Here is a 25,645-nt window from a genome sequence, read left to right on the forward strand (position 1 = left end):
GTATTGCCCAAAACAAACAGGGCCCAAGTCAAGATTAAGTAGAGATCTTGTTATTAGATTCTTGCCGCCGCGGTAGTGCCTCCTTTAATTACTACCATGGTTCAACAGTACTTTCGCTCCCCACCCTCAAAACGTAAGGTATCGTGACAAAAAAGAAAGAAAAAGAAAAAGAAAAAAAAGTCAATGAACCACGTGCCCGCCTATTACAACCTCAACCCATAAATTGTGACCTCGTCAATCTCTACAAGCCCATTTCTACAGGGTCTAGTGGCGATTTTTTTTTAAAAAAAAGGGCGCGCTTGTTTTGAACCCAAGAAAAAAGTCTGGTGATATTACAAGGCACCCCCTTATAATAATATCAAAACCACTCCCAAAAAAGTCCAGTCCTACTAGAACTAATATACATACGAGAATAAGCGCAATTAGCCAGCCAATCGCTCTCCTCGCAACCCCTTTATGGATCGCCTCAGCCCCGCCCGCCCTTATATTAGATCTCACACCATTTCTTTCACAAAAACAAAACTATATACCAGTACCTCTGAAGTCTGTAGTCTGGTTCGATATGGGGGAGGCGGCAGAAAACAGAAAAAAAAACCGGCTTGAACGGACCATTGCCATTTTTCCCCGGTCAAAGAGATCTTGGATACGACAAAATTCCCCTAGTTTGGTAAAGAAAAAAAGAAAAGAAAAGAAAAGAAAAAGCGTGGAGAACAAAGAAACAAACACGAGCCGTTCTGGAACAGTATAGTGCCTGCATGAGACTGTATATTTTTCCCGCTGTGGTTTAGTGGTCCGCATAGTCTAGGAGATTGGCAGTCGATGCCCAGGAGAACAGACATAGACCAGCGAATGGAGCACATACTTGTGCCGAGAACGGAATCATAGTCAGTAATCCATCATGTTTCAAGCTTTTTTTCAACAGAGCAGGCCGATAAAAGTGTATATACAGGTGTAGTCTAGTCATAAGTCCCATAAACTACAAGCTACCAGAAAATAATAATAAAGATAAAAGTGTTTTTTGTTCAAAAAAAAAAGTCAACGCTGGCTCATTCCCAAGAAAAAATCAAGCTCACCCCCCGAGCCCATGGCCTGCTCGTTCTCGGCAAGCTGCTCCAGCAGGCTCAGGAACGGGTCCTTCTCTTCGGCGCCGCCCTCGTTGGCGTTGCTCCCCGCGCCAGGGCTGTGCGCCAACGTCTTTCCCGCCGCCGCTCCGGGGGCAGCTGCCACGTCGTTTTCGCCTCCGGGCACCGCGTGGTGGTGCCACGGCCCCGGCGCCGGGCTGCTAAAGGCGTTTGTGGGCAGGGTGCCAAACATGGGGTCGTACGAAGATTGGCCCGTGTTCCCCGGCGTCGCCCCTGACCCCTGCTGTTGTTGCTGGGACGGGGTTTCTCGATTGCCACCACCACCACCACCCTGTCCCGGTGGTGGGGAGTAGTTGATCGTGGGGCTAAAGGTGCTGATGCCGCCGCCCTGATGTGACTGCAGGTGATGCCCTGCAGGTGTGTGCATTTCCCCCACGGACCCCATCCCTCTCGTGCCCGGTCCCGTCGGATGTGATGATGGTGCGTCGGTAGCGCCCGGAATAGGATGGTGATGCGCCCCAGGGGAGTGTAAAAGGACCGGCGATCCCTGAGGCGGCTGGAAAGAAAACGAATGCCGGTGGTGCGACGGCGTCGGGAGGCCGTGCGGCGTATGTGGCACGGGCATGTTGGTCGATATGGACTGCAGTCGGAGGTCAGGAGCCTTCATGTTGCCGTGGGGTGCCGTCTTCTTGCGCTTGAGGCTCGGCCGATCGCTACCATTTCCCGCTCCCATCGCCTCTACACTAATGCTAGACCTGGGTGCGTAGAGGTCGTGGCCCGTATAGACGTCGGTGGTGTAGTCGACCACGACATCCGACAGGCTGATGTTGGCCGAGTCGAAATAAAAAGACTGGCCGCCCGGTCCACCAATGTTGGAGTATCGGTCGAAAAAGTCCTCCAGCTGGAAGACGGGCGCGGAGCGCATGGGGTTGCTGGCGTGGCTCTTGACCAGCTCGGCGTGTGCGCCGTAGATGCCCTGAAGCGTCTCCCGCTGGTGCTGCACGCTCGCCCAGGCATATCTCAGCTCGCTCAGCTGCTGCATCTCGCGAGAGAGGAAATCGGTCGACGAGGCCAGGACGCCACCCATCTCGCCGCTGGCGAACCGGTTCTTGTTGTAAAAGGCCCCGTGCACGTGCACAGTCCCCGCCGTGCAGATGCAGTAGCCGACAAACGCCGGCCACTCAATGGTCGCCGTCTGCTTCCCGAGCTCCACGAGCTCTGCTATTGCGTTTGCGTGCAAAAAGCACATGTTGGTCGCTTCGATCTGCCACGACTGGTGCTGCCCGGCCCCGGCGAGCTCGCCGAGATCTATGGGGAGAAAGGGCCTGTAGATGAGGCAGTGTATCAGGTGGTAAATCAGCTTGCTCAACACGAGGACGGTCGAGTCTGGCTGACCGAAAAGCTTGTCGAGGCTCGAAAACACATCTTCGGTGCCCGAGGCCCATATGTCCAAGTCCTGTCGGATCTTGGACAGGTTGGATAGAGAATGCCAAGGGAAGTGAGAATCTCCCTTGACTCCCCCCGCGGCGAGGTATCGGTTGGTTATGCCCAGTATCCGGCTGATGTCGATCAGCATCCCGCTGCTGCCCTGAGATTTCTTACCACTCCCCTGGAAGTAGTGCAGGTTCGAGCCGCTCACGAAGAACTCCCCCTCCACTGGTAACGACTGCGGACCTGGCGACCAGGAAGGGAGACGGACGATTATGGTTCGGTTGGAGATGAGTGACGGGCGCTTCGAGCCACACGCCATAAATCTATCCAGGAGAAAGCAGCTCCAGAAGAGCCGCCTCCGCATCTCGCGTTCTGCCGGTGATATTCGGGCGTTGGGGTCCACTTCTCGATGGAGCTCCAGGGCCACGGCCATGCCTACCGCGCTAGCTGTTATGTTGTTAGTACGTGGCCCACCAGGTCGAAGATCCCAGGCTTGTTCTGCAGCAAGCATGTCCAAGACGGCGAGAAAAAAAAGTTGCCAACATACTAAGGAGCATGTATGCCTTCCTCCCCTTCCCCATAGCGGTGAAGGCTGTCACCAAAAGAAGAAGTGCCTGTAGTGCGTCGACTGACGGTTCGTCGGTATCTATCTCGGATCTCGCCCGGATTGCGTAATCTTCACTGAGCTGCACAGCAGACTGATAGCCGCTGGGATGTGGTATATATCTAGACAATCTCAGCACAAAACACAACGTGAAGATTTACGAAAATACCGCATCCGTAATAAAGGGGTCGCGGCATACCTTGCTGAGACGGCGTAAATAGCATGCGCCAAGAATGATGGTATTTGGTGTGCTTGTATCCTCTGTCTGATTACCGTCTCGTCCAGGATGTGATATGGCTTTCCGTGAAAACGACTAAAATACGTGTCCAGCAACGCCTCGGTCGGAACTGTTATGGACATGGAAGATGGTTCACTGAGTTCATGTCAGTCAAGTTTCCTACAGACCAGCAACCCCCCCTTAGTCCTTCCAGTCGCTCCAGCTCACCTTCCAGGAGACGGCGAATAAATGGCCGACTCGGAGATTTGGGCCGATCTGTTCGTGAGTGCCGGGTCGATTCTTGATTTCAGATCTTCGTCTGCCACACTGCCAGCTGCAGGCCCAGCAGAGGCGCTCGGTGACACTTGATCGACATCTGGTGCTATGCTTGCGTTGCTTGCCGTTCTCGTGTTTCCAATAATCGTTGCCACTTCCGTTCCTGAAGGATCTGCGGTCTTTTTGTCTTTAAGTTGCTGCTCCAGCCCGTCGATCCTCTTTACGAGGGCCTCCAGTACATCTGTTTTAGGGCCCCTTTTCTTGGGTACGGCATCTATTCAATGAGATTCAGGGTCAGAACTGGCCTGGCTACCAACACGAAACACCAGTGCTTGCAACTTTTGGGCCAGCAGTTGCAAGTTGCCGTTACATAACGTAACCAAACGTCGTGAAAGACTCAATGCTCTGTAGGAACTCAAGTGATGAACGCAAGATACTTACCATACACACAAGGGCACTGGAAAACCTGGCAAGCCTCGCAAGATGGTCGGAGGCGGTTGCACTTGATCTGAAGTTCATCCGCTGGTTGTTAGTGCCCAGGCCCTCAAATAGCCCGTCCCATAGTCACCCCCCCCCCCCCCCCCAGGCTCGTCAGGCTTGTCCGTACCTTTCGTTTGCGGCATGACTTGCAGTTCATGGATTCTCGAGGTTCGTTGCTCATCCGCCGTGTCGGAAGCCTCTCGATGCCCACCTGTGGACGAGACATGGCCACCGGGTGTATGCCAGGTGACAGGTGAGGGGCCAGGGGCGCATGTTCAAAGGCGGAGGCAGCCATTCCTGAAGTCGACATAGAGCTCAAGGCTGGATATATGGTTTAAAAACGAGAGTGGTATGCGGCTGTTAGCCTCCAGAGTCAAGCTGCCACTGGCTATGTTGGCTGGCCATCCGACTGCCCTCCGAAATAAAGATGCCCTTCTCTGAGAAACGACGGGTTGCGTGATCTGGAACCGGCTTTTCAGCAACAAAAAAAAAAAAAAAAAAAAAAAGAAATTTGACAAGAGAATCTCGCCGGGACTAATACGAGAAGCCTCTTTAACGACGCCGATAGTGTTTTGCAGAGGGTCAAGGCTCTAGATGCGCATGCCAAAGTCTGGTTGCTCTATTGACAAAAGCCGTCTATGTCTTTGCCCGGGTGTAGGATTTAATAAGCAGACCAGAGATTGGCGGAGGCTTTGTAGGTACCGAGAGTGGCGGAAGGTGACTAACAGGGGCGATCAGCGGAAATGGGCTGGTTCCCGGTAATATGCTGGGCAGGAGGAGCAGATGTATGTATAGTCTCTTGAGCGAGAAAAGTGCAGGCATTGCACTGTGGCAGAAGCACAGCCCGCACGAGGCGTAAAAGAAAAATAAATAAAAAGTAGTCTTTTAGGGAGGCAGGCCCAGGTACAGAGCTAACCAGTCAGGGACTCAACCGGTGCGGCCCTGGGCCCTGCACGTAGCCAGACAAGTACTACCCCACAATGTTGGATGGATGGGACATACGCGCAACCGACGTGCTTTTGCTTGTTGTGGTGTGGGTGGAGAGATGTTGAATGAAAGGGTCGGGGTAAGGTTAATGTCAAGGGTGTGAGATGAAATTCGAATGAATGAATGAATTGTTCGGATGAGCATGGGCTGGGCAGTCAATCACCTGAAGTGGTATCGCAGCCAGGCCCATCCATGTCTTTTTGGGTGCTTGCTGGCGGGGGTGAAGACATCCTGGCTATGATCACCAGGATGGATCAAAAAGGGAGGGGAAGGGATGACACGAATCCAGACCCCCAAGGCACAGGGGGGAGGGCACGCATCCGGCTATCAAATTCTGGAAGGGAAAGATTCTCGACAGCACGTCTAGCAAGTGGTAATCTTGACTACTGTATCGTACCGTGCAGGCAAGAACCAAAAGTACCTAGTCGGGTCAGGTCAGGTCGCCAAGGTTGACTTTTGGTCATGATCGAAAAAAAAAGAATATGCTCATGTTTGCATTGACGAGAGATTTTCGTCAAGTAGCAGTTTAGTTGCTAATAGAATGAAAGGTGGGTAACTCGAGTTGGAGGTACCTTGGATACCCACGTACGTCGGGCAAGACAGTCAAGTTGAGCGCAGCGAATGCGTGTAACATAAACGGGGCAATACTGGATCAGTTCGTACTTGACATGACAGGCTATAACAGCGGAAAGATCGAAGGTCGGAATCGAAAAAAGCATTATACCTAGACCTAGTTCTAGTCAGTGGGTTGTCAAAGTGAATGAGCGTTGTCCAGCTTCAGCTCGGTCTAACGGAGTATCACCGAGTGACCAGACCTGGGGTACCACCTTTTTTTTTTTTTTTTTTTTTACCTTCGTCCTGTACAATGCGGTCAAGTCTGGCCCATCGCCCACTGGGAGCCAAGCACCTAAAGTACATATGAATGCCGCTACTAGCAGTGCCTTGGCAAGCGATCTATTTTCAGTAAACATGTCGCTGCCCAAGGCGTCAAGTGTCCAAAATGCCTGAAGCAGTACAATCGCGCATTAGCATCTCTGTATTTCGGCATGTATCTTCTGTCGTAACAATGACATGACTTTTCTTGCCTCGAGAGTGCACTGGACCTCGGGGTGCCGGGCTGTTACAGAAAAACAAAAACAAAATACCGGTCTGCTACCCTGACTGGGGTCACCGGCAAGATTGCAGGTGGGCAAGCTCAAGGGCAAAGACCAGACAGGCACCACACCATACATCACATCACACTTGTTCGAGAAAAAGTGCAAGCAGCACAAGAATGTGGGGAAGCAGAGCCGATGTGCTGGCGGTTGCGTGAGAGGGAGGGCCAACCCAAAGACCGCACACGTTTAGTGGACGGTAATGCCCCGCTGGCCCGTCTGGCGCCGACATCTGGAAGAAGTCGGTCCACTAGCATCTCTTGTGGAGGATGTGGAACCTCTCGATCCCTGGCTTCTGCATCCACCCATCCCTCATCAGAGACTGTACTGTAATTTTATGCCCATGCTTGCTTGATGCTCTGCACTTCCGAGATCACAGCTGCCGCATCTATAGAGTGTCGGCCCAGAATAGCTTGCATACACGCCCTGTCTCTTGTTGCGGGGGGTGCAAGGCAAAGGTTCCTTGGTAAAACAGCTTTGTTTTTTCTGGTTGCGAGGTGCACCGCGTCTGCATCGCATTTTTGACAGCTGCCCCCTTGCTCATAGGCCTCTTTTGCTTGCAAGACCCTGGTCTCTGTCAATGTCAACTCGTGATGCGGTGTGAACGGTAGGCAAGGCGTATTTCTACCTCGAAAACTGACACTGCATATGAGGTTTGATGCAATTTTGGTAGACTAAAAAAACCATCGGCTCCGTCTGTTCCGGGCTTTTGCCAATGAGCTTCCGCTTTTGGGGCCTACCTCATGGCATTGTGCTTGATCTGGGGTGCATACTGTATCTCCACGACCTGGTTAAACGAGAGGAACGAACAGAGGGCTGGGTAAATAGAGCATCATCTTGGTCCGCCACCGTCATCGGGTAGACAGGCAATGCGGTAAATATCCAACGATCGGTACAAGACCCCCCGATACTTGTTTAAATGGCCAGCAGCTGTCCTAGGCTGCCATGTGTATCGTCAGGGGGGATGGATTCCGCAGTCGTGGTGGCAAACCATGCGTAATAGATATTCGTGGTATTCTTAGAGCCGAGCAAACGCGTACAAGCAAGCAGATATCTGTTGGCACACCGGTGCATCAACGAAAAATGACGAGATACAGCTATAAGGCACGTCTAGGCGACTGCTGTCCACTGGATGTTTTGACGATTACAGTGACTTGTATCAGAGGATCGGGACTGAGCCGGGTTGTCAGGCTCTACTTTGTTAAAAAGACAAGCTTCGAGCAGGGTAAACTGGGGAACAAAGCGCCTAGAGGTGGCATTTGTTAAAGATGGGGCCGGTCCGGCTCGCGGCTGAGTCCACATGGTGTCTTTGCTGCCAAGTTGGGCCTATTCGGATGTAGAAGGCCGTTAGAAGCGAATGTGAGCAGCGTATGCTACAGTACTTGTATGCGGAGTCTAGAAGACCAAGTGCGCGTGGAGGCAGCAAGTGAAATGACCAAGTTTGCAGTGATGCGATCACGCAAGGCCTGGCAATAGTATCCAGTATTCGGTCCTTGCCCTCACGGCAGATGGGTCCATGGAGTATCCCAGCTTGCGGTCCCGCGGTTCATGATTATTCCCGACAAAAAGAAAATAACAACAAAGAACCCACCGGTATGGCACGCTTGATTTTCGAGGTCCATTAACAATCGACCATATGATGATGATGCTATTCAGTTACCCTTCAGATAGGTAGGCGATATTATAGCCCACGTAGAATGGGATGTACCTTGGTTTCTCCTTCGGGTAGTGGGTCCTGATGAGCTGCTCGCCATCCATGATCTGCAAGATCCCAGATGGTCAAAGCGAAAGCTCATTCGCGCGGCTCCTGAGCGCCACTTTTCCCAAATAGGGGTTAGAGGATGGGGAAAGGCAAGAGAGAGAGAGAGAGAGAAAAAAAAAAGGTTGAACTGCCGGCATTTCACGGCCGAGGAGGCCTTTAGCCCGGGGTATCACGCTGATGTCTTTTTCTCGTAAGCATTTCCAGTTTGGTTCGGTTCGAGGAAGCGAGAGGATGCCAAGGTTCAGGGTTGAAGCTGGGTGTTGTTGATCTCTTTTACTGCACCCAATTGCCCTCCTCGGCAATGTCTCTTGATCGAGCATGCATGTCCGACTCGCACGAGACTTGCGAGAGTCTTTTTCTTTTCTGGGGATGGACACACCCATCTTTTCGCGATGCCATGCATGGCCAGACCGGACGTCATTTCACGTGGTACTCAATAGCTGTGTGCGTGGTGGCAACAGATAAACGAATCTGGTGGATGCAAATGTGCTGGTTTTGTCTGGTAATAATTGCGTGGAAGAGACCAAATTGAAATGAAAGAAATTCAGTGAGAAAGTGGAGGTGAATCGAATGGATACCTTACAATGGGGACGTTGGCTCGTGTCCTGTGGCCCATAGTGGGCAACAACGTGCGGGGTGAATTCTTTTTTTTCTTTCTCTGTTTCTTTTTTATTATTTATCTATGTCAGTACTAATTATCTTTGATTATCTTCGGGTGCGAACCAAAACCAACGGTCTGCGATTATCGGAACTCCACTCCTCTCCAAAAAGCTGCTGTGTATGGTACTTGTGCAGGCAGCCTCGGCACAAAGAAGATTGAATGTGCTAAGTCATATCTTATAAAGACGGACCGAATTATGAGCAACAATGGACAAGGTGCGGGAGTGAGCCTTAAAAGGTATCTAAGCTAACAACCTAAGTACCTGCCTACCTAGTCTAGACTACCTCGCCTTACATGTACCCAATTCTTTGGATAGTTTGGTACAAATTGGAAGCTATCCACAGTGACGCCAGTCCAAATGTAGTGACTGCATGAACATGCATTCCCCCTCAGGCACAAGTGCTTTTCATCGAATGAAATAAATGAAAGACTTTTGGGTTGCTACCTGACTAAAAGCTTTCGTCTGATCGTTCTGGAAAGAACCAACCCCAGTGCTCTACACGTGGGGCCAATCAATCGGCAGGCACCTCGAGACAGTTCAGGTAATTACCTCAACCAGTTTTACCTTACCTACCAGGCATTAGTCTAGACGGGCAGGCAAGATCAAATCCCATCCTGGTACTTTGTAATCCCAACACAGGCCTGTAGCGGGGGCTCCCAAGACCAACGGCCACTATGGCCCTGACAAATCCGTCTATGAAGCGCCTAGGGATTGCCTGGCTTGCCAACAATCGAGGTTATTTCCCTTGCTTCTTCCTTCAGGCTTTTTGATCGACCCCTTGTTACTTGGTAGATGCTCTGTCGGCAGATGAGATCATACGACAGAATACACCCCCGACATGGGAAAGAAGAATTCTGTCCAATCTCCTGGCAGCCGTCCCGCTTCTCCGGTATTCAAAGGGTAGTCGAGGATCATCATGTCCCGGCCTTCCTTAACAGGCTAGCCTAGGTGTAAGGGTAACGACCCTCGCTAACTATCTCGACGATAAACTGTCAGAGTTGGTTCACTTGACCTCGCCTTTTTTTGCTTTTTTTTTCTTCTTTGGTTGGCTTCATTGGCGAAACCGTTCTGTCTGCCGGTCCTTCTTGGGGCAAGGACCCTCGACCTTGGTGAATGGTTCGTTTATCATTGCACGTGTCAGACCGCCAGCATGCTTGTTTCGAATTGGAAGGTGATTATGACCTAATGTGGATAATAACCAAACTTTACCATCTCTTTGCATTGTCACAAGCCGGTTGGTTGACGCAAAGGCGAGTATTTTTCTTTTCGTATTCGGACTTCTTTCCTGGTTGCTGTCTCTGTTGTTGTTTTTCTGCTGTTGCTGCGACAAGTTAATCTCCCCCTTCTGCGATTCTGCAACGGCACACAAGACTACCCTACTTACGAAGTACTTACCCACCTAGGTACGCACCTACCTACCTACATGGCGTTATCTATCGATTCATCGTCCAGTAGATCCTCGCCGGTCAAGTCTGATCGTCAGAAAGCGAGATTTGGTTGAGCAAACGTTCAGCCAGCCGGGCAGTTCTGTATGCCATGCCATCGGCTGAGTCCCGGGTATCTGCATTTTACTGTAGAGTTCATGTTTCTGCTTACCATTTTTCTCAGCTTTGCCCAGAAACCATGCAAAAACCTGGTTTGCATGATGAACCCAAGTCGCTGTTTCCGAGTGTTTATACCCAGACAGACGGCATTAATACCACATCGCTTGCGGTAAAAAAAAAACCAAAAAAAACCCCCCGGCCGTTGCAGAGCTTATGCCATGCCATTTTTGGAGCATTCGCAAAAAAAAAAAGAAGAAGAAAAAAAAAGCAGAATCACACGGCTTGTGCTTTTTAAAAATAGCAGCCCCGAGGCTGAAACAATCCCCGACTGGCGGAGAACCCTTCCAGCCTTGTCACCCGTCGCACCATCTCTGTACCTTGCTTCTTGGACTTCGCAAGCATGGGGTTTGAGCACACAAAGCTCACACCTGCATTTTCTACCCGCATCTCTACAAGTAGGGTAGGGTTTTTTTATGATTTGTTTTTGAAGGCGGGCAACGGGCGACGCAGTGTGACTGTGCTACTGTGCAACTGTCCGAGCTCCTTGCCTTTTGTGGCGCTCACTTCGCCCTTCAAACGCCTCTGGCGGCCTGCAGGTCTAGCCGACTAGCGCGAGGAGGATGCCGGCTTTTGGGGTAGGGCAAACGCCAGATAATGAACGGCATCGGGCGAGGCGTGCCGCACCCCGTTCCCGTACATCCGCCTCCGGGCTTTGACCGACGAGGTGGCTACCTCATTAGGCCATGTACCTCCTACATGGCTCCCGAAATCTTGTTTTTTTTTCATCCAACAAAAAAGCATTCTGTTCGTGAGATGCCATCAGCCGTGCAGGATGCAGGCGCGGGAACTTTTATTTTTTTTTCTCCTGTGTGACCAACTTTACACGCTCGCATTCCCGAACCATTTGCTTGTCATGCAGGCAACCGCTTGCACTTCCCGGGTCCTTCACCCAGTCGAGTGCCGATGTTTTTATCAGGAGCCCAGGGCTAGAGACAAGCGTCTCTGCTTCTGACGTTGGCCTTCAGCTTGGTCTGGTATGTTTCGGGAGGTAAAAGTGGCACAGCCCAGTAGGCAGAGGTCCTGTCCAATTCCACCATTGCTCGTCGAACCTGTCAAGACCAAAAAGTTGTGCGTTCAGCCAATGGTTTGACGATGATTTGCTGCTCGTAATCGGCTTTTTTTGCTTCGCGATAGAATCCGAGACTGAGATCCTTTCCGATTCTAACCACTGATCGCGCGTCTTTCTCACATCGCATAAACAGTCACTTTTGATATCAACTCTCTTGCTTCCAGCCTACCCGGGAACCCCTGCAGCTTACATTTTGTACGTGCACAGGACCCAAAAAAGCAACGGGACGCCACAGCACCAACAGGCCGGCAAGCCACTGACGCTCAACGGCCCAGGCGTAAAGAAAGCAACAAACGGCCAGGGGAGGGCCAGAAACACAGAAGCAACATTTCGTTTTTTTTTCCTTCTTTTTCTCCTCCACCGCGGGACGAGTCCGGTCCAACGCCCATGACTCTGTTCAAACGAAAAAATTCTTCGCCTAGTTCTAGGCGAGATGTCCTATGCTCCACATGAGCATCGGGCCGTGTAATACTTTTTTTTTCTCCTTTTGTCCCTTTTCTCCTTACCCCTCCCTCCCTCCCACCCCTTTACTGAATGACGTTGGTGTCGTGCGGAAATTCCGCGACAATCCATAGGTCTGTCGCGGGTAGGGCAGCCTGTGTGGCGCGTCTCTGGTATATGAGGAGGGGGGCACACATTTATAAGCCGTGGGGTGGTTTTACGACGCGTTTTGATGGGTATTGTTTGGGTTCGAGGCGGTTTATGTCATTTCGTATCTCTCTACGCATCTATCAAGCTGACCTCCACTCGATGGTATGGGCTGATAACCGGGGGGGCTAGGAGCGGAAAACAAGGCATAAACAAGACATTGATCGACCTGAAATCTTTTTTGTTATTGTTTCCGCAGACGTTCGCCTACCAAGTACCTCTCAGCTGGGTCACCTATATCTCCGCGCCGTAAGTCAGACGGGAAGGTGCCGATGGGGGTATACATTTCTCTCTTTTCCTCTTGGGCTGTAGGGTTTCGTCCCCCGGCTACAGCTTCCTCAAATTTCCCATGACGTCTGGACGTGTCTGGGTGGCGAGGCTGACGATAGAAACAGGCGATTAAGGGAGGTCATAGCCATAAATCTCTTTTCTTTTTTTTTTCTTTGTTTTGGTGCGGCATGATTCCCGATCCAAATGTGGGATTATCAAACGTAAAAGCTTATTTGTTGTTTCTTATAGTTCATCTGATGTGAGGGAGATTAGGTTGGTTTCTTATCATTTAGCGGAGCAAAGGGGCGCTTGCTTTCGAAACGATGATGTAGGTCCTATAGCGTAATGTATTCTTTTACTCTGTGTTCCAAGGAATGCTCATCGCCTCTCCAGCTAGCATCATGGTACAATACTCAGCTCATAGAAAGGCATGCTTTCGATCTAAACAGGTTTGACGAGGTCATCTACGAGCAATTCAATCTAGACCTCGGCCCTCGGAGCAGCCTGAGTAGCGGACTTTGTATCCCTTGCATCATCCTGATCATGAAGCTGTCTGCGTTTCGTCAGGGACAGATGGATCAGCTTCCCTTGATACAATAATATAGCTTTGCCAACATAGTACCGACAATCCATGCCCGCTCGATCCTCCAATATACCCGCAGCATCTGTCAAGAATGACAGATTAAGGCCAAGCCGGTTTACGACATGAGCAAGCTGCCAGTCTGAACACGGGCCGAGGTGACGTACAGTCTACTGCATTGGCAAAATATCGCAGAAGCGCTGCCTATACTTCGAGGTGTAGCTGAGGCCTTGGAAAATCAGCGAGAATAGGTATCTTTGAGACTTGTTGATCTGTTCAGCAGGATCATATTCATCTTCATCTATCATTTCTCGACAGTACAAGCTGCTGATATGACACTTTACTTTGAAGCTTTGCGCCCAGCTAAAGGCACTTTAGTTGCTGGCTAGCCTCCACTTTTCTTCAGTCAACCTAGACTTCTCTGCAGTCTCGCCCTTGAGTTAATGCCCTACCCATTCTCCCTGATAGTTGTATAATTCACCGAGCCCCTCACCTGGGCCGAATCTTTCGAATACGAATAACAAGATGCTCACCAAGCACACTTGGTGCGAGGCATCGTGCGGTGCAGAATCATACTGATTAGCAGCTTAAGGCAACTCCTCTATTCTTCGCCTTTGTCGAAAAGGAATGGCAGCGGATCATCAATAGTTGTGTTCGCACTTCCCTCTCGTGGTAGATTATATGATGTCTAGGGCAAGGCACAACTTTAGCTTCGAGCTCCAGGTTTTCTCCTGTGTCACTCAACCGAGGTTTACCTATCTATACATTTTGCCGTTTGAATCTCGCTTATTTTGTTTGAGATAAAAGTTTCAAGAGTCGTGGCTACGACCGTCATCAGGCACGCGTTGAGCAGCTCGCACAGGTGCGGCGCGGCTATGGCTCCCTGCTGTGGTAGGGCCCTCGAACCCGTGCCTGGACAACTTCCGATGCACCGGATAAATACGTTAGCACCTTGGGTCCCAGGGGGGAGGACGGCGTTACGGTGGTCTTGCCGCTGACCAGTAGGTGCTCATGGCAAAAGCATGATCGGCCGGGCGCAACATGATGCGGTGGTCATTTCATGGCAGCGTCCGGCAGAGCACCGAGTAGTCGACATTCAATTTATGACAAAAGTGGTGTTGCAATGATGACGCATTCAATGCATAAAGTATCTCAGCTTTAAGTGCAAGATGAAATGGCTGGATACATGCTATAAACCCAAAACAAGCGGCAAGACGTTGTTGCCAAGTCAGAATCTTTAGTGACCTGCAACAGTCTCCCTTGACTGGTAGAAAACATGATTAAATTCAAGAAAAAAAAGACCTGACCACACCGTGCAAAGAAAAGTGGTATCAATAAGGCCTTCCGCTAGCCAGTCTCACAAAGCTATATGGCACGTTCTGGCCCACCAACAGCCGCAGCGTTTCGACGGTCGCAAAAGCAGCCGTGTCTGCTAATCCGTATGCGGCAAACCCGTTCTGCTCGGCGATCAATGTAGGATCCGCTCCTCTCCTTTGTCCACTCGGCTGCGAGAGATCTAAGAAGACTCTTCGTTGCGGCGCAGCCGGGGTCCCGTTCATCCCGTTGGCGGTGGTAGGAACAGAGGGCTTCCCAGCCTGAGACCCAAAGAGGCGGACAACCATGCCGACTATGCTAGCCTTCTCAGCACTCAGAGCGCTGACGACGACGAATGGTGGTAATTGTTGCTGCTGATGACCTGGGTCCATCTTGTGGTTGAGCGTAGAACCGGCGGCAGTGTTCATACTCGGCGAGCGGGCTCGCTGTAGACTTTCAAGGGATGTAAAAGGCTCAATTTCGAGATCGGTCGCAAGCGCAGGCGGTGTCTTGAACCCTACAGTAAATACCTTGCCGACTCTTAGAGCTTTCAAGGCAAAAATAACGCTAGCAGCGTCTTCTGATGAGCTTGCCAGAACGACAGCGGAACAGCCAAAATACGCAGATGGTGCTAGATCTCGTGTAAGTGTGCTTAGAACGCCTCTCCACAGAGCGTTGTCAAAAACGAGGGCAGTGCCGGCCGGCAATCCACTTGCTGGTGGTTGGTACAAGCCCTGCCCATTTCCATTTAGCGCGGGAGACGATCTTTGTATTGGCGTCGAAGGTATCGAAGCAGGGGAAGCCGGGCCAGGCCTGACAACAATAGTGTCGACCACTCCAATGAGGAGTGCTGCTTCGGTCAGAATTGGACCCGATCCGCTGTTGAGAGATTGGAAGAAATGGCTTTTTGAAATAAGATCGTGATGAGACATTGCCGGGTTGAGATAGGCGCCACCAAAGTCCTTTTGGTTGCACCACGTATCAACACCACCAATGCCACGGGCCTGGCGTTGGACAACAGAAAAGTGATGTGGAAGTCCCAGCTCGTTGAAGCACTTTTCGTAGAAGGGGGCTTGGGGCGTAGCACCCCGCGAAGATGGGCCACTGATGCCGTAAAAGTGTTTCTTGGGAAGTTGCCCAACCATAGCTAGGGCTGCGTTGATCTGTGCGGCACTCATCTGCCCTGGCGCGGCTATTATGGGCAGGAGAGGATGTGTTATGGGGGTAAATACCCGGTTAAGTGTTCTGGAGAACTGCCCTACCTCCCCCATGTTGACGGCGGAGAGAGGCGGGGCACCAGGCTGTTCCGACTTCACCTTGACGCGGAAGTATTCCAACTCAAAGTTCTCGTTGTGGTCGTTGATGATGGCATGCATTTTGACAATGTCTGCGAGTCGTCGCGACTCGGAAAAGATGTCTTGAGCATGAGACGAGGGCCACTTGAAAGTACCTGAAAAGTCGTGAAACGCAGACATAATGCGACTGCTTCCTCGTTTCTCCCATAATCGCTGTCTGATCCTCTCTGGCAGCCAGACTTCTACATCGATGTATTCGACACCCCATTGTATTGCTCGGTATAGGTACTCATAGTACAGGTCGGGGTTATCCATTGGAAATCGACCGTTCTCTCTGGTGCATCTGGTGGTAAAGATGATTGGAAGCTCTGTCCGTTGTCGCAACAGCATTACCTGCTCGCCAACGTAGCTTAAGCTCGGAACTGCGGCGTGTCCCCCTTCGGCCAGAGGCTCTTCCAGCAGGTCTACTCTTAGCTCTACAGCGTCGGCCCCAACGGTAAGTATGTCGATATTCGGCAGCGCGGCGCGTACGTCGGGAAATGTTGTCGAGATCATAAATGTTCGGGGCTTGGTCATGAGCGTTTCGTGGTGGTTGATCTGACCTAATGTGAATGAAATGAACCTAGCGAGGTCTCGGCGGAAAAAGGGCGTATTTGTGTAGAGAAACTCATAGTCGCATTGTGACGAGAGAAACGGGTCTGGAGGCATGCCCAGGTTGACGCAGTGTGCGTTGATGGCGACGACGAGATTTCGGTCCCGCCCAGCAAGATCGACCGCCGCATCGGAAGCCAGGATGCCCACGACGGCACCTTGATCTGCCAAAGTGACATTTGAGAAACTGGCACCTAGCCTGCAGGGCTGCCCTAATACCTCTGCAAAGACAGACAGAATCCTTTCTTGCCCTGGGCTGTAGATAATTGTGACAATGCGAGTATCACCCCTCTGCAGACCGCTGCCGAATGTAGCACCATTCTCCAGCGTGAACTGGTGGGGCTTGTCATCAAGATCCATCCTGGGGTCATTAGCCGTGCCGTTCAGGCTCTTCGGCCGAACCGGCGCAGGAGCTGCAGGCGCAGTGACAACAAATGCCTGCTGAACTGCTGCCATCATCACGGTGCCTTGGGGCCAAACCGCACCGCTGTGACCAGCCGCGAAACACCTGCAAGTCTCGTTGGTGTTTCCCTCAACTGGGTAGGAGATGATATAAGTCGATCCAATAATGCACCGCGCGCTCTGTGCTGGCAACCCCCTAGCAGATCCCGGTCTCAATCTCTACGACTGCGAAAATCAAGCAGCGAAGTATAGGTTGAGATCTTCGGCGGCAACAAGGCGCATGATACGGCCGGATCAGGCAGTATATTGATTGCCGAGTGGCGATGCCTGCGGTATTGGTGTTGTGCTGTCCAATATTTTCGGTCTCGCTGCAACAAGGCCAGATGTCCAAAGAACAAAAGGCACCTTGTAAGTCTCCAAATGAGGTTTGATGTTCCACGACAGAAAATTTCGCTTGATTAGTTGTTGCAAATAAGAGATTATTGCTCCTTGTGCTGAGCAGGAGAAATGGCGCAGGGCTGTGAGCTTTATGCGACAACGAAGATCCGGGGGACTCGAGCCCGAAAATATGTCTACTTCGGGAAGAGTCTATAAAGAAGAAATTAATAACGAGAATATCGTTGACGAGACGGAAAGACGGCCGGGATGTGATTCCTTGGTTTTGAGGGAGGAAAGCGTCAATGAGTCGTATACAGAACGATCATAAGGTATCGGTTCCGGCTCGATCAGGTCGGTACCAGACTAGAGTCGACGGATCTGCATTAGGTTGATTGCTCCGGATATGCTGTGGCTCCCAATAACCGGTGGTTTCTGGTGGGACGATGCGTGCAGTCCCTGATCTGCAGACTGAGGATGGGATACAGGCAAGAAAAGAGCAGCGAGGCGAGAGAGGTAACAAGGAAAGCATATATGCCGTAAAGTTATCCCGAAAAAGCTAATAAAAACAAGAGACAAAACACGCAGTGGTGGCAGGTTAGTTAGTCGGTGGTCTGTCTCGTCTGTAAAGCCAGCGAAAGAAAAAGCCTGATATAGCGAAAGAACGATTCGTGGTTGGTTGTGCCAGGATAGCCGAAATATTTCGCCGATTGAAGACGTGTTTTGCCGTCCACACAATCTTGCCCGCTCAAATGAAACCCAAAGGGTTGGAACTGGGATTTGGTTTGGTTCGTGTCGAATCCGAATCCTCCATGTCAACTGGACGATGGCATGGAGGGGATCCAATCATTCCGAGCAGGAGCCGGCCAGCTTTAGGTAGCGAGGTTTTTTTGAACCAGATGCAACCAGCAAGCAGCCCGCACATACATAACAACGGCAGGAGCGGTCCAGCTAGATCTGGGCTCGGATTGTGGCCGAGGATGCCTTGCAGATTTTGGTTCTGCCGCCTGTCTGAATGCTTGACCGAAGATATTATGGACAAAGGACGTAAAATTGAAATGAATAAATAAAAACAAAGTAGAAAGAAAATAAAATAAAATAAGCTCACCTTGATCCCAGTCACCCGGTTTAAGCCCGTCTGGATCTGATGTGGTTGTTGTCTTTCGGAAAAACTCCAGCTACTTTTCCAAGAGTCCATCCAAAGGACAAACTTTTGCAGACGCGGCTGCATATCAACGCCTCCAGTACACATTCAACAGGGACATCAGAGTCCAAGACCCTGTCATAATTAACCCTGTTATAACTTCCCCACGGCTTCGAGCAATATCAGGGGGTCTAGGATTCCAGGATGCCCGGGGTCCCCCCTCACCCTTTTTGCTCCACAATGTTGAGCAAGTCGAGCGATATTACTAAGAAAAGGCTCAATCTCGACTTCTTAGTGGAGGGAAAAGACAGTTGGTCGGCCGTTGGAATGTCATTTGGTCCTAGTTAATAGCAAGCCGAAGTTTATAGGTGTCGCAATGATAAACTCCGCCAACTATGACAATGCAGTTTGCAGATCCATGGAAATGGTTACAGTAATACAACCACCAGGCAACTAGACCAGCATGGCTACAGCCTACAGCACAGTGTTCTACATGGACCACTCGCAGGCCAGATCTCAAGATGCCTTGGGGGAGGTGATTTATAGTTTGTTTCCAATAGATACAAAGTAAATGCAGCGCATATGCTCACATTCTCAGCACGAGATCCAGCGATCGAAGAAACCCAACAATCTTGGATTTTGGATTTGTTGTAAATTGAACTTGCAGTACAGTACGCGGACAATACCCGATTTGAACAAGACATAAAGATGGAGAGAGTGTGATGATCCCTGCCGTGAGGAGCTGAAAAGTTGGGGGAAGAGGGGACACACCCAGTCCCCCCACTTCTACCACCTGGAACCATCTCAAGCAGTTTTCCCGTTGACGGATCTTTGATTATTCCTCCAATAACAGTGAAGCCAGCCGTTGCCCAGCTGAGTCGAGTTGAGAAGATCGACGGGCCCAAATCTCCTTGTACCAGAAAAATTATCTAGAGGATACGATAGTGTGTATGCCTTGTGTGCATAACTATGCCATAGACAGTAGCAATTAACTATAAATGATTAAAACAGAAATTGGCTTGTGAATTGCCATTATGTTTGTCGCCGGCGCTCTATGTTGCCGAGGCAGTAAGCTCACAAGACGGTAATTAGATCAGGCGAAAATGGCTGTCACTGTATTGCCTGTATAGTTCAAATCGCGCCAATAGATCAAGTCAGCATATTTGATTGAAATATGAACAAATATAAAAAAATATAAAAAAAATAAAGAGAAGATCAACCCACACAACCACAAAAGAACGCCCGAAAACAAGCCCTCGGCCTTGCTTGTCAAGCGGGATTCCACGTCGGAGAATAACGCGCAAACGCAACCCTGTGGAGAACTTTGGTGTAGCAATCTACATGGCACCGCATGGTCAAGCTCTAGAAGCCGCATGTCATCACGTCAGGGGCTCTGCTTTCGGGTCCGCATCTGGCAACCGTTGCGGAGAGAAACAAAAGAAAAAAAGAAGAAGAAAAAAGGAGAAGAAAAATGACATAAACCCCCGAGATGGATGCAGAGATTGGTGGAAAAGATCTCAGTCACACCCTCCCAGGACTCAACAACATTTTTTTTTTCTAGCCTTGCTTGCTGTAAGCTAAGGGGTCAAGAAGCTAGTCTGCCGTGAGACTAAAATAACGAGATGAGTTTTTACGAGTCGCACATCATCCCACGCTTCATAAGCGAGTCTCGTTAAGCCGGGTCGGCGCGCCGTAGCATCCTTACATTACCCTCAGGGACGGCGATAAGCATTGATAGGGCCATGTTGAGGGATTGGCTGGCAATGATGTCGGCGTCATCTTCCCTATCACGTCGAAACGTACGACGTGCTGGTTGATTAGATCCCATAGATATCGGGCCGCATAACTCGATCTTGGAAAAAGGGAAAGCCTGGGTTTTGACAGGTATGCAGTGACCCACGGACAATACCACACGCAAGTGGGTGGGATGGGAAACTCATCATTAGGGGTAAGACGGAGCGAGATCTGGATGACTTTGAATAAGTTCGCACAAAAAAGACGGTTAGAAACACCGGCTGTGTGGACAACAACAAAAACAAAGAGCCACCAATGAGCGCTTAAAGCAGTATTATGCAAGGTATGCCATGCAGTCCCGTCACCAGTTGTCATGCACATCCATGGCTATGTCCTCAAACACCTTGACGCCCTTTATGCCGAGTCCGGTTCCCACACCGACCACCGCGGCGCCAACAGACCGCATGCGCCTGTAGCCTCCAGAGTCGCAGACTCCGCCGACGCCGACGATTTGTATGTGGCCCAGCATGTCTGGCTGCTCGTCCAGGAGGCGGCGGATCGTGGCCACGTTGCCAAGCGACAGAGGGTGCAGAGGCGTCCCGGCCATGCCGCCCAAGCCGTTGCCCGGCAGGACGTTCTTGTGAGGCTGTTGCCCTTGGCCCTTGTGCCCATCCAGCGAGGTCAGCATCAGGCAGGACCCGAGCGTGTTGGTGGAGGTGATGAAGCTGATGGGACATAGCCCTGTGGGCGATCCGGCAATCAGAGCGCTGATCAGCGTCTCGTATTGGGTGGAGTGTGTGTACGGAGGTGTCTTGATGCCCACGGGTATCACCGGGCCTGTCGGACCGAGGTCAGATAGCCAAGTGATGTACTCGAGGAGCGAGGGCCCGTCATATGCCGGTGGTGGTTTTCCCGAGATGTTTGGGCAGGAAAGGTTCAACTCAAGGGCTAGTGGGGTTTTAACCTTGGCTTGTGTTGCAGAAACCATGCCGTAGCACGCGGCGATTTCTTGTGGTGTCCCCGTTACCGATACGATAAAGGTTTTGCTCCTGGATCCCAGCTCTTGCTGCGAAGAGATGGTTTCTATAAAACTCAGGTACTCCGAGAGCAGTATGGGACTGTATCCTAGCGAGTTGAAACTCGCGTTGCTTGTCCCCCTGGGAAGAGCCCCGGACACGGCGACAGTGTCATAGAGAGCATGTTGATGCACTTCCGGGTCGTGGGGAAATCCATGAATGAGAGATGTTCTTGTAGTCACTGCGCCTGTATGTGGACAGCTGTATAGCCTGTTGAGATCCTTCAATGTCGTCGCCCATGGTGTGGCTGAGTTGACCAAAGGAGGGTATATTTGCAGAGGCGGTGGGCGCCTTTGTTCGTCCTGAATGCTTCCCATTTTTTGCAGGTAGGAATGGTCTATTGCAGATTTTCTACCGCGGCCGGGTTGCCAGCGAAGATACCTGCAGGCTTTGATCAACTGACGATTGGAATCGTTGCCGAAGTTACGAGTTCAAAATAGATAAGGTATCCTGCGGGGTCCCACTTGATCAGAGTCAAACTACTGATAAAAACAAAACACAGAACTCAAGACCTGATTCAGAGATTCGATGCTTGAGTTGGCCTTCATTCAAAAGTTTACACGGCAGGCAAAAGGCTCCGACCATATAGATGGGCTAAACCTAAGAGTAAGAGATCTGACTTGTAGTCCTTACATTATGCTGAGTATTGAAGAAAAAGTTCTCTTACGGTTTCTGTTTTCTCACTTATCTGCGGGAATACCACACACATAAATGACAGCCCGGCGTTGATGAGTGACTGCTCGGGTGAGAAACTGTGAGTATAAAAGAGTAGACAGTTTGAGTAATTAATCGCCACGGCTTGATCTCCGCGTGCTGTCTGTTCTTTGGGACAAACCGATGGATGGGCTGATCGTCAAAGATGGGATGAATTGCTGGCGATACCCTGGGCACGCGTGCTAGTTGTATACTGGGATGCGGGGTGTTTTTCAAGTGTCGCCCACCCCAGCTTCTAGCCCGGTTTCCAGGCAGGTACCGACAACGGCCACTTATCCTTATCATCTGTTGGTCAAACCCAATCGAGCAAATCAACCTGAGCATGAACCTTTTTGGAGATTTTTAACCATTAGAGATGCATTTTCAACAAGCATTTGAGGAAAGCTTGCGAGTGCAGAATAACCCTCCAAAATGACCGAGAAAGGTCAATGCGAATCATAGCTGCGCATCGGTGCCAATTAAGAAAAGTCTTTACTGGACCGGAGCTCCGGTGGACCATCTTTTTTTTCTTTTCTTTTTTTTTTCTGGTCCTTTGACTCCTGTCAACCTGTCAGGCATTGTCTATTCAAAAGGCAATTGATGCCAGTGTCATTTTGCCTCTCATGCAGGCCGACACGTCGTGGTCGGACCTCCTCTTGGCCCTGCTAAAGGTGACGACTGTTACCGCCTTCTTCGGCACGTCGCGGTCCAGAGACTTTGGGCTTGCATCCCCGAATTGCCGCTCTCCCAACAAAGTCTTCAGCCAACTTTGTGCATATCAACAACCTAGCACTGGATGATGGTGCTCTTGTTGCCAGTCCATGGGACGACTAGCGCTTGATTGCTTGACTGATATTTTTCACCATGTGTTTGCTATTGACTCGTACCAAAACGGCCGTGCAGCACCCCCTTTAGCTTCCCAGCAAACGTCACAGTTGACGCGCCAGCCTTTCATAAAGATGTCAACGTCTCTGTCTCTGTCTTTGTTGTTCTTTCGTGCGAGAATTAGGTGGGCTGTGCAAAGTAGTCTTTGCACGTTCGACAGGAGGTTCTCTACTTAGGCCCCTTTACTGAACTCTTCCTCATATTTCTCTCTTCTCCTGATCTGTGCGAGAACCTGGACTTCTGGACTCCCTCTGTCGAAACCAGACTCGCTTGCCGCAGCTGAGCCTTGGTACCTGAGAGAAGATGGGCTGGTCAATACTGCTGTTCGTGGCAGCTGCCTATGGCTTGTGTGCAAGAGAAGAGCCCGAATCCACCTTCTCACCGGTGAGACCCCCGTCTATCCCTCTGGCAGTACGATCACCATACCTGAATACGTGGTTGGATGGCGAGTCAAAGGGAATTCTGCCAGGAAACTGGCCGAAATTCTGGACGTAAGTCGCACAATCCTACACCCAGCACGGCTAGCAGCAGAAGAGGCAATCGTGTTCAGGGATGGCTAACCCTCCCAACTTAGAGGAGAAAATCTCGGCTGGCAAGGTTACGTTCGTGTCGATGGCACAAACTTCAACTGGATGGGAGGTGGAGAAGGTGCCGAGCATGTCAAGCAGCTCTCGTACGAGTACACGGCTACGAGGAGTATATTTCAGTTCAACGTCGGAGATGTGGTCAACATGACAGTCACATTTCTGTCGCCCATCTACCCTCAGAATCTCGTGAAACAATCTCTTCAATTCTCATACGTCAACATTAGAATGCAACCGTCAGATGGGCGTTCTCACAGTATACAGCTGTACATGGATATAACTGGAGGTGAGTTGACAATTAGGGACAGCTCCACACTTGGATTTTATTTGACTGACATGGCTTTTACCAGAATTCGCTGGCGGAAACAGGTTGAGCAACCTGACATGGAACTACAGTACATCGGGTGGAATTGCATATCATCAGGTTTCCCTGGCAAATCAGGTCACGTTCCAAGAAAGCAACGAGCAGGCAAACTGGGGCAACTGGTATCTGGCAACTTCCAACGGCCAATGGCTCACACACAAGAATGGCCACAGCTACAACGAAACAAGGCAGCAATTCCTCGAGGACGGCAGACTCAACAACACCAAAGACACAAACTACAGAGCCGTCAACGAGAGCTGGCCGGTCTTTGCATTCTCCAAGGACTTCCAAATAGTGCAATCTTATGACATTGTCGAGACAGTCTACACCTTGGGCCTTTCCCAAAACCAAGTCATCAACTTTCAGGGTGCCACAAACGGCCCAGCGGCCCTTGAAGGGCTCTGGAGGAGTAGATGGCTAAGCGGTGTAGACTCGATGATCTCCTTTCACAACGACTACCGGTCAACATATAGTGAAACCCAGGTCTTGGACGAGAAGATCCGCGCGGACTCGGCCGCAGCTGCTGGTGATAACTATGCTGCAATCACAACACTATCCGTGCGGCAGACTTTTGCTTCACTACAGTTTGCTCAAAGACGTTTCACCAGGCAACGGTATATCTTTATGAAAGAAATCAGCTCAAACAGCGATATTCAAACAGTCGACGTGATATTCCCTACTTACCCAATCCTGATGTATCTCAACCCAACATTAGGCAAGCTTCTGCTCGACCCGTTGTTTGAGAACCAAGAGAGTGGCCACTATCCTAACCGGTGGGCTATCCACGACTTGGGTGAGTCTCTCGCATACAACTTATTGGAAATTCTTCCCCCGTAAAGACTCGGAAACTGACTCAACTCCACAACTCTCACAGGCACGTTCCCTAACGCCATCGGCCACCCCCGAGGCGACGATGAAAAAATGCCCCTCGAGGAGTGCGGCAACATGATCATCATGGCGCTGGCCTATGCGCAGCGGTCCGGCGACGACGCATACCTCCGGCGGCACTGGAACAAGCTGCAACAGTGGGCCGAGTTCCTGGTCGCCGACAGCCTGGTTCCCGCGAACCAGCTGTCAACCGACGACTTTGCCGGCGCGCTCGCCAACCAGACCAACCTGGCCCTCAAGGGTGTCATTGGCCTTCGCGCCATGGTCGAGGTGGCGGACCGGGCCGCAGTCAACGCCAGCGCCGGGCCCAGGTACGGCCGCATCGCGAGGGACTACCTCTCGCGGTGGCAGACTCTGGGTGTTAACAGGGACGCGAGCCCTCCCCACGCCACGCTGACGTATAATGACCCGGACAGCCACGGCTTGTTGTATAACCTTTACGCGGACAAGATGCTTGGCTTGGGATTTGTGAACCAGAGCTTCTATGACATGCAGAGCGAGTTTTACAGGACCGTGGAGCTCGAGTATGGCGTGCCGCTGGATACGCGGCATACATGGGCCAAGACGGACGTAAGTTTATTTTTCTGGTTTTGCTGTTATTTGATCTCACTTTGACTCCTTGCTGGAATACTGTTCTGTAATGATGCTAATCAGGAGAATCCCTTGGTGCAGTGGCAAATATTTGCAGCAGCGGTTGCAAGCAAAGACACTCGCGACATGTTCATCTCAAAGATCCGCAACTTCATCGAACAGACCACCACCACCCGTCCGTTCACTGACTTGTATGACGCCAGCACTGGTGGCTTCCCAGCAGATGGACCAACCTTTGTCGCGCGGCCCGTACAAGGCGGGACGTTTGCGCTCCTTGCATTAAGACAATGATGGGATGATGTTCTTTAAATACTTTTTTTTTTCATTTGTTCTTCGGATACCATTTTTGTATGGAGTATTCGCATAATTTTAATAGGTAAAAAGTGGTGTTTGGTTGTAACACCCGGCGCATTCAAAATCACAACATTTTCACTCACCTCTTACATCTCAAGGTGCTTCACAGCCAATCACATAACTGTACTGATTAACTGTAACAACGATATGGAACGGGTGAGCTGGAACTATTCGCCAATGGGAAGCTCGCCCATCATCCTTTACCCGGTATAACAGGCCATCTGAAGGTCTAGTCGGCTCATGTCAGGCAAGTGCCAGGCCATATGAAAATTTGGTTAACACTAGACTAGACCATCATGTTCGGGCATTTTGTTTGACGCCCGTCAGCAAGTAACCACAGATTGGGGTCGTCGTCATCTGGTCTTGAGACGACGGTCCGTCCGTGCAAGTAAAGCTAGGTATATACTATAGACTTCGGAATTACCTATTTGAGGTGTATCGGTTTTGACATATGTCATTTATGCCCCCA

At 50.7% G+C, this 25,645-nt stretch overlaps 5 protein-coding genes across 5 annotated transcripts; 2 read left to right on the plus strand and 3 right to left on the minus strand.

Annotated features, from left to right (window-relative positions):
• Positions 1-891: 891 nt before the first annotated feature.
• Positions 892-4,614, minus strand: MGG_15085 (uncharacterized protein). Its single transcript, XM_003715435.1, has 6 exons — positions 4,218-4,614; positions 4,052-4,118; positions 3,563-3,884; positions 3,317-3,490; positions 3,061-3,239; positions 892-2,960 (listed from the first exon to the last, which is right to left on the minus strand). The coding sequence occupies exons 1-6, from the start codon at positions 4,398-4,400 to the stop codon at positions 1,036-1,038; spliced, it is 2,850 nt and encodes a 949-aa protein (XP_003715483.1). The 5' UTR covers positions 4,401-4,614; the 3' UTR covers positions 892-1,035.
• Positions 4,615-14,081: 9,467 nt separating this feature from the next.
• Positions 14,082-18,102, minus strand: MGG_12392 (pentafunctional AROM polypeptide). Its single transcript, XM_003715436.1, has 2 exons — positions 17,972-18,102; positions 14,082-17,422 (listed from the first exon to the last, which is right to left on the minus strand). The coding sequence occupies exon 2, from the start codon at positions 16,543-16,545 to the stop codon at positions 14,158-14,160; it is 2,388 nt and encodes a 795-aa protein (XP_003715484.1). The 5' UTR covers positions 16,546-17,422; positions 17,972-18,102; the 3' UTR covers positions 14,082-14,157.
• A 1,642-nt stretch (positions 18,103-19,744) lies between these two features.
• On the minus strand, positions 19,745-21,721 carry MGG_07263 (dihydroorotate oxidase). The gene is made up of 2 exons (XM_003715437.1): positions 21,451-21,721; positions 19,745-21,267 (listed from the first exon to the last, which is right to left on the minus strand). Exon 2 carries the CDS (start codon positions 21,132-21,134, stop codon positions 20,103-20,105), a length of 1,032 nt encoding a protein of 343 aa, XP_003715485.1. The 5' UTR covers positions 21,135-21,267; positions 21,451-21,721; the 3' UTR covers positions 19,745-20,102.
• A 412-nt stretch (positions 21,722-22,133) lies between these two features.
• On the plus strand, positions 22,134-22,456 carry MGG_15890 (uncharacterized protein; the record flags this gene model as incomplete). The annotated part of the gene is made up of 1 exon (XM_003715438.1): positions 22,134-22,456. The coding sequence occupies one exon, from the start codon at positions 22,134-22,136 to the stop codon at positions 22,308-22,310; it is 177 nt and encodes a 58-aa protein (XP_003715486.1). The 3' UTR covers positions 22,311-22,456.
• Positions 22,457-22,698: 242 nt separating this feature from the next.
• MGG_07264 (glutaminase GtaA) lies at positions 22,699-25,255 on the plus strand (the record flags this gene model as incomplete). The annotated part of the gene is made up of 5 exons (XM_003715439.1): positions 22,699-22,886; positions 22,970-23,265; positions 23,330-24,136; positions 24,218-24,801; positions 24,904-25,255. The coding sequence occupies 5 exons, from the start codon at positions 22,699-22,701 to the stop codon at positions 25,111-25,113; spliced, it is 2,085 nt and encodes a 694-aa protein (XP_003715487.1). The 3' UTR covers positions 25,114-25,255.
• Positions 25,256-25,645: the final 390 nt, after the last annotated feature.

This window comes from Pyricularia oryzae, chromosome 2 (genome assembly GCF_000002495.2).
Source record: "Pyricularia oryzae 70-15 chromosome 2, whole genome shotgun sequence".
Taxonomy (NCBI): domain Eukaryota; kingdom Fungi; phylum Ascomycota; class Sordariomycetes; order Magnaporthales; family Pyriculariaceae; genus Pyricularia; species Pyricularia oryzae.

Coding starts and splice junctions, on each gene's coding strand:
- MGG_15085 (XM_003715435.1), bottom strand. CDS start 4,400: ATGTCGACTTCAGGAATGGCTGCCTCCGCCTTTGAACATGCGCCCCTG. Junction 4,119..4,217: donor AGTCATGCCGCAAACGAAAG/GTACGGACAAGC, acceptor GATGAACTTCAG/ATCAAGTGCAACCGCCTCCG. Junction 3,491..3,562: donor TATTCGCCGTCTCCTGGAAG/GTGAGCTGGAGC, acceptor ACATGAACTCAG/TGAACCATCTTCCATGTCCA.
- MGG_12392 (XM_003715436.1), bottom strand. CDS start 16,545: ATGATGGCAGCAGTTCAGCAGGCATTTGTTGTCACTGCGCCTGCAGCT.
- MGG_07263 (XM_003715437.1), bottom strand. CDS start 21,134: ATGGGAAGCATTCAGGACGAACAAAGGCGCCCACCGCCTCTGCAAATA.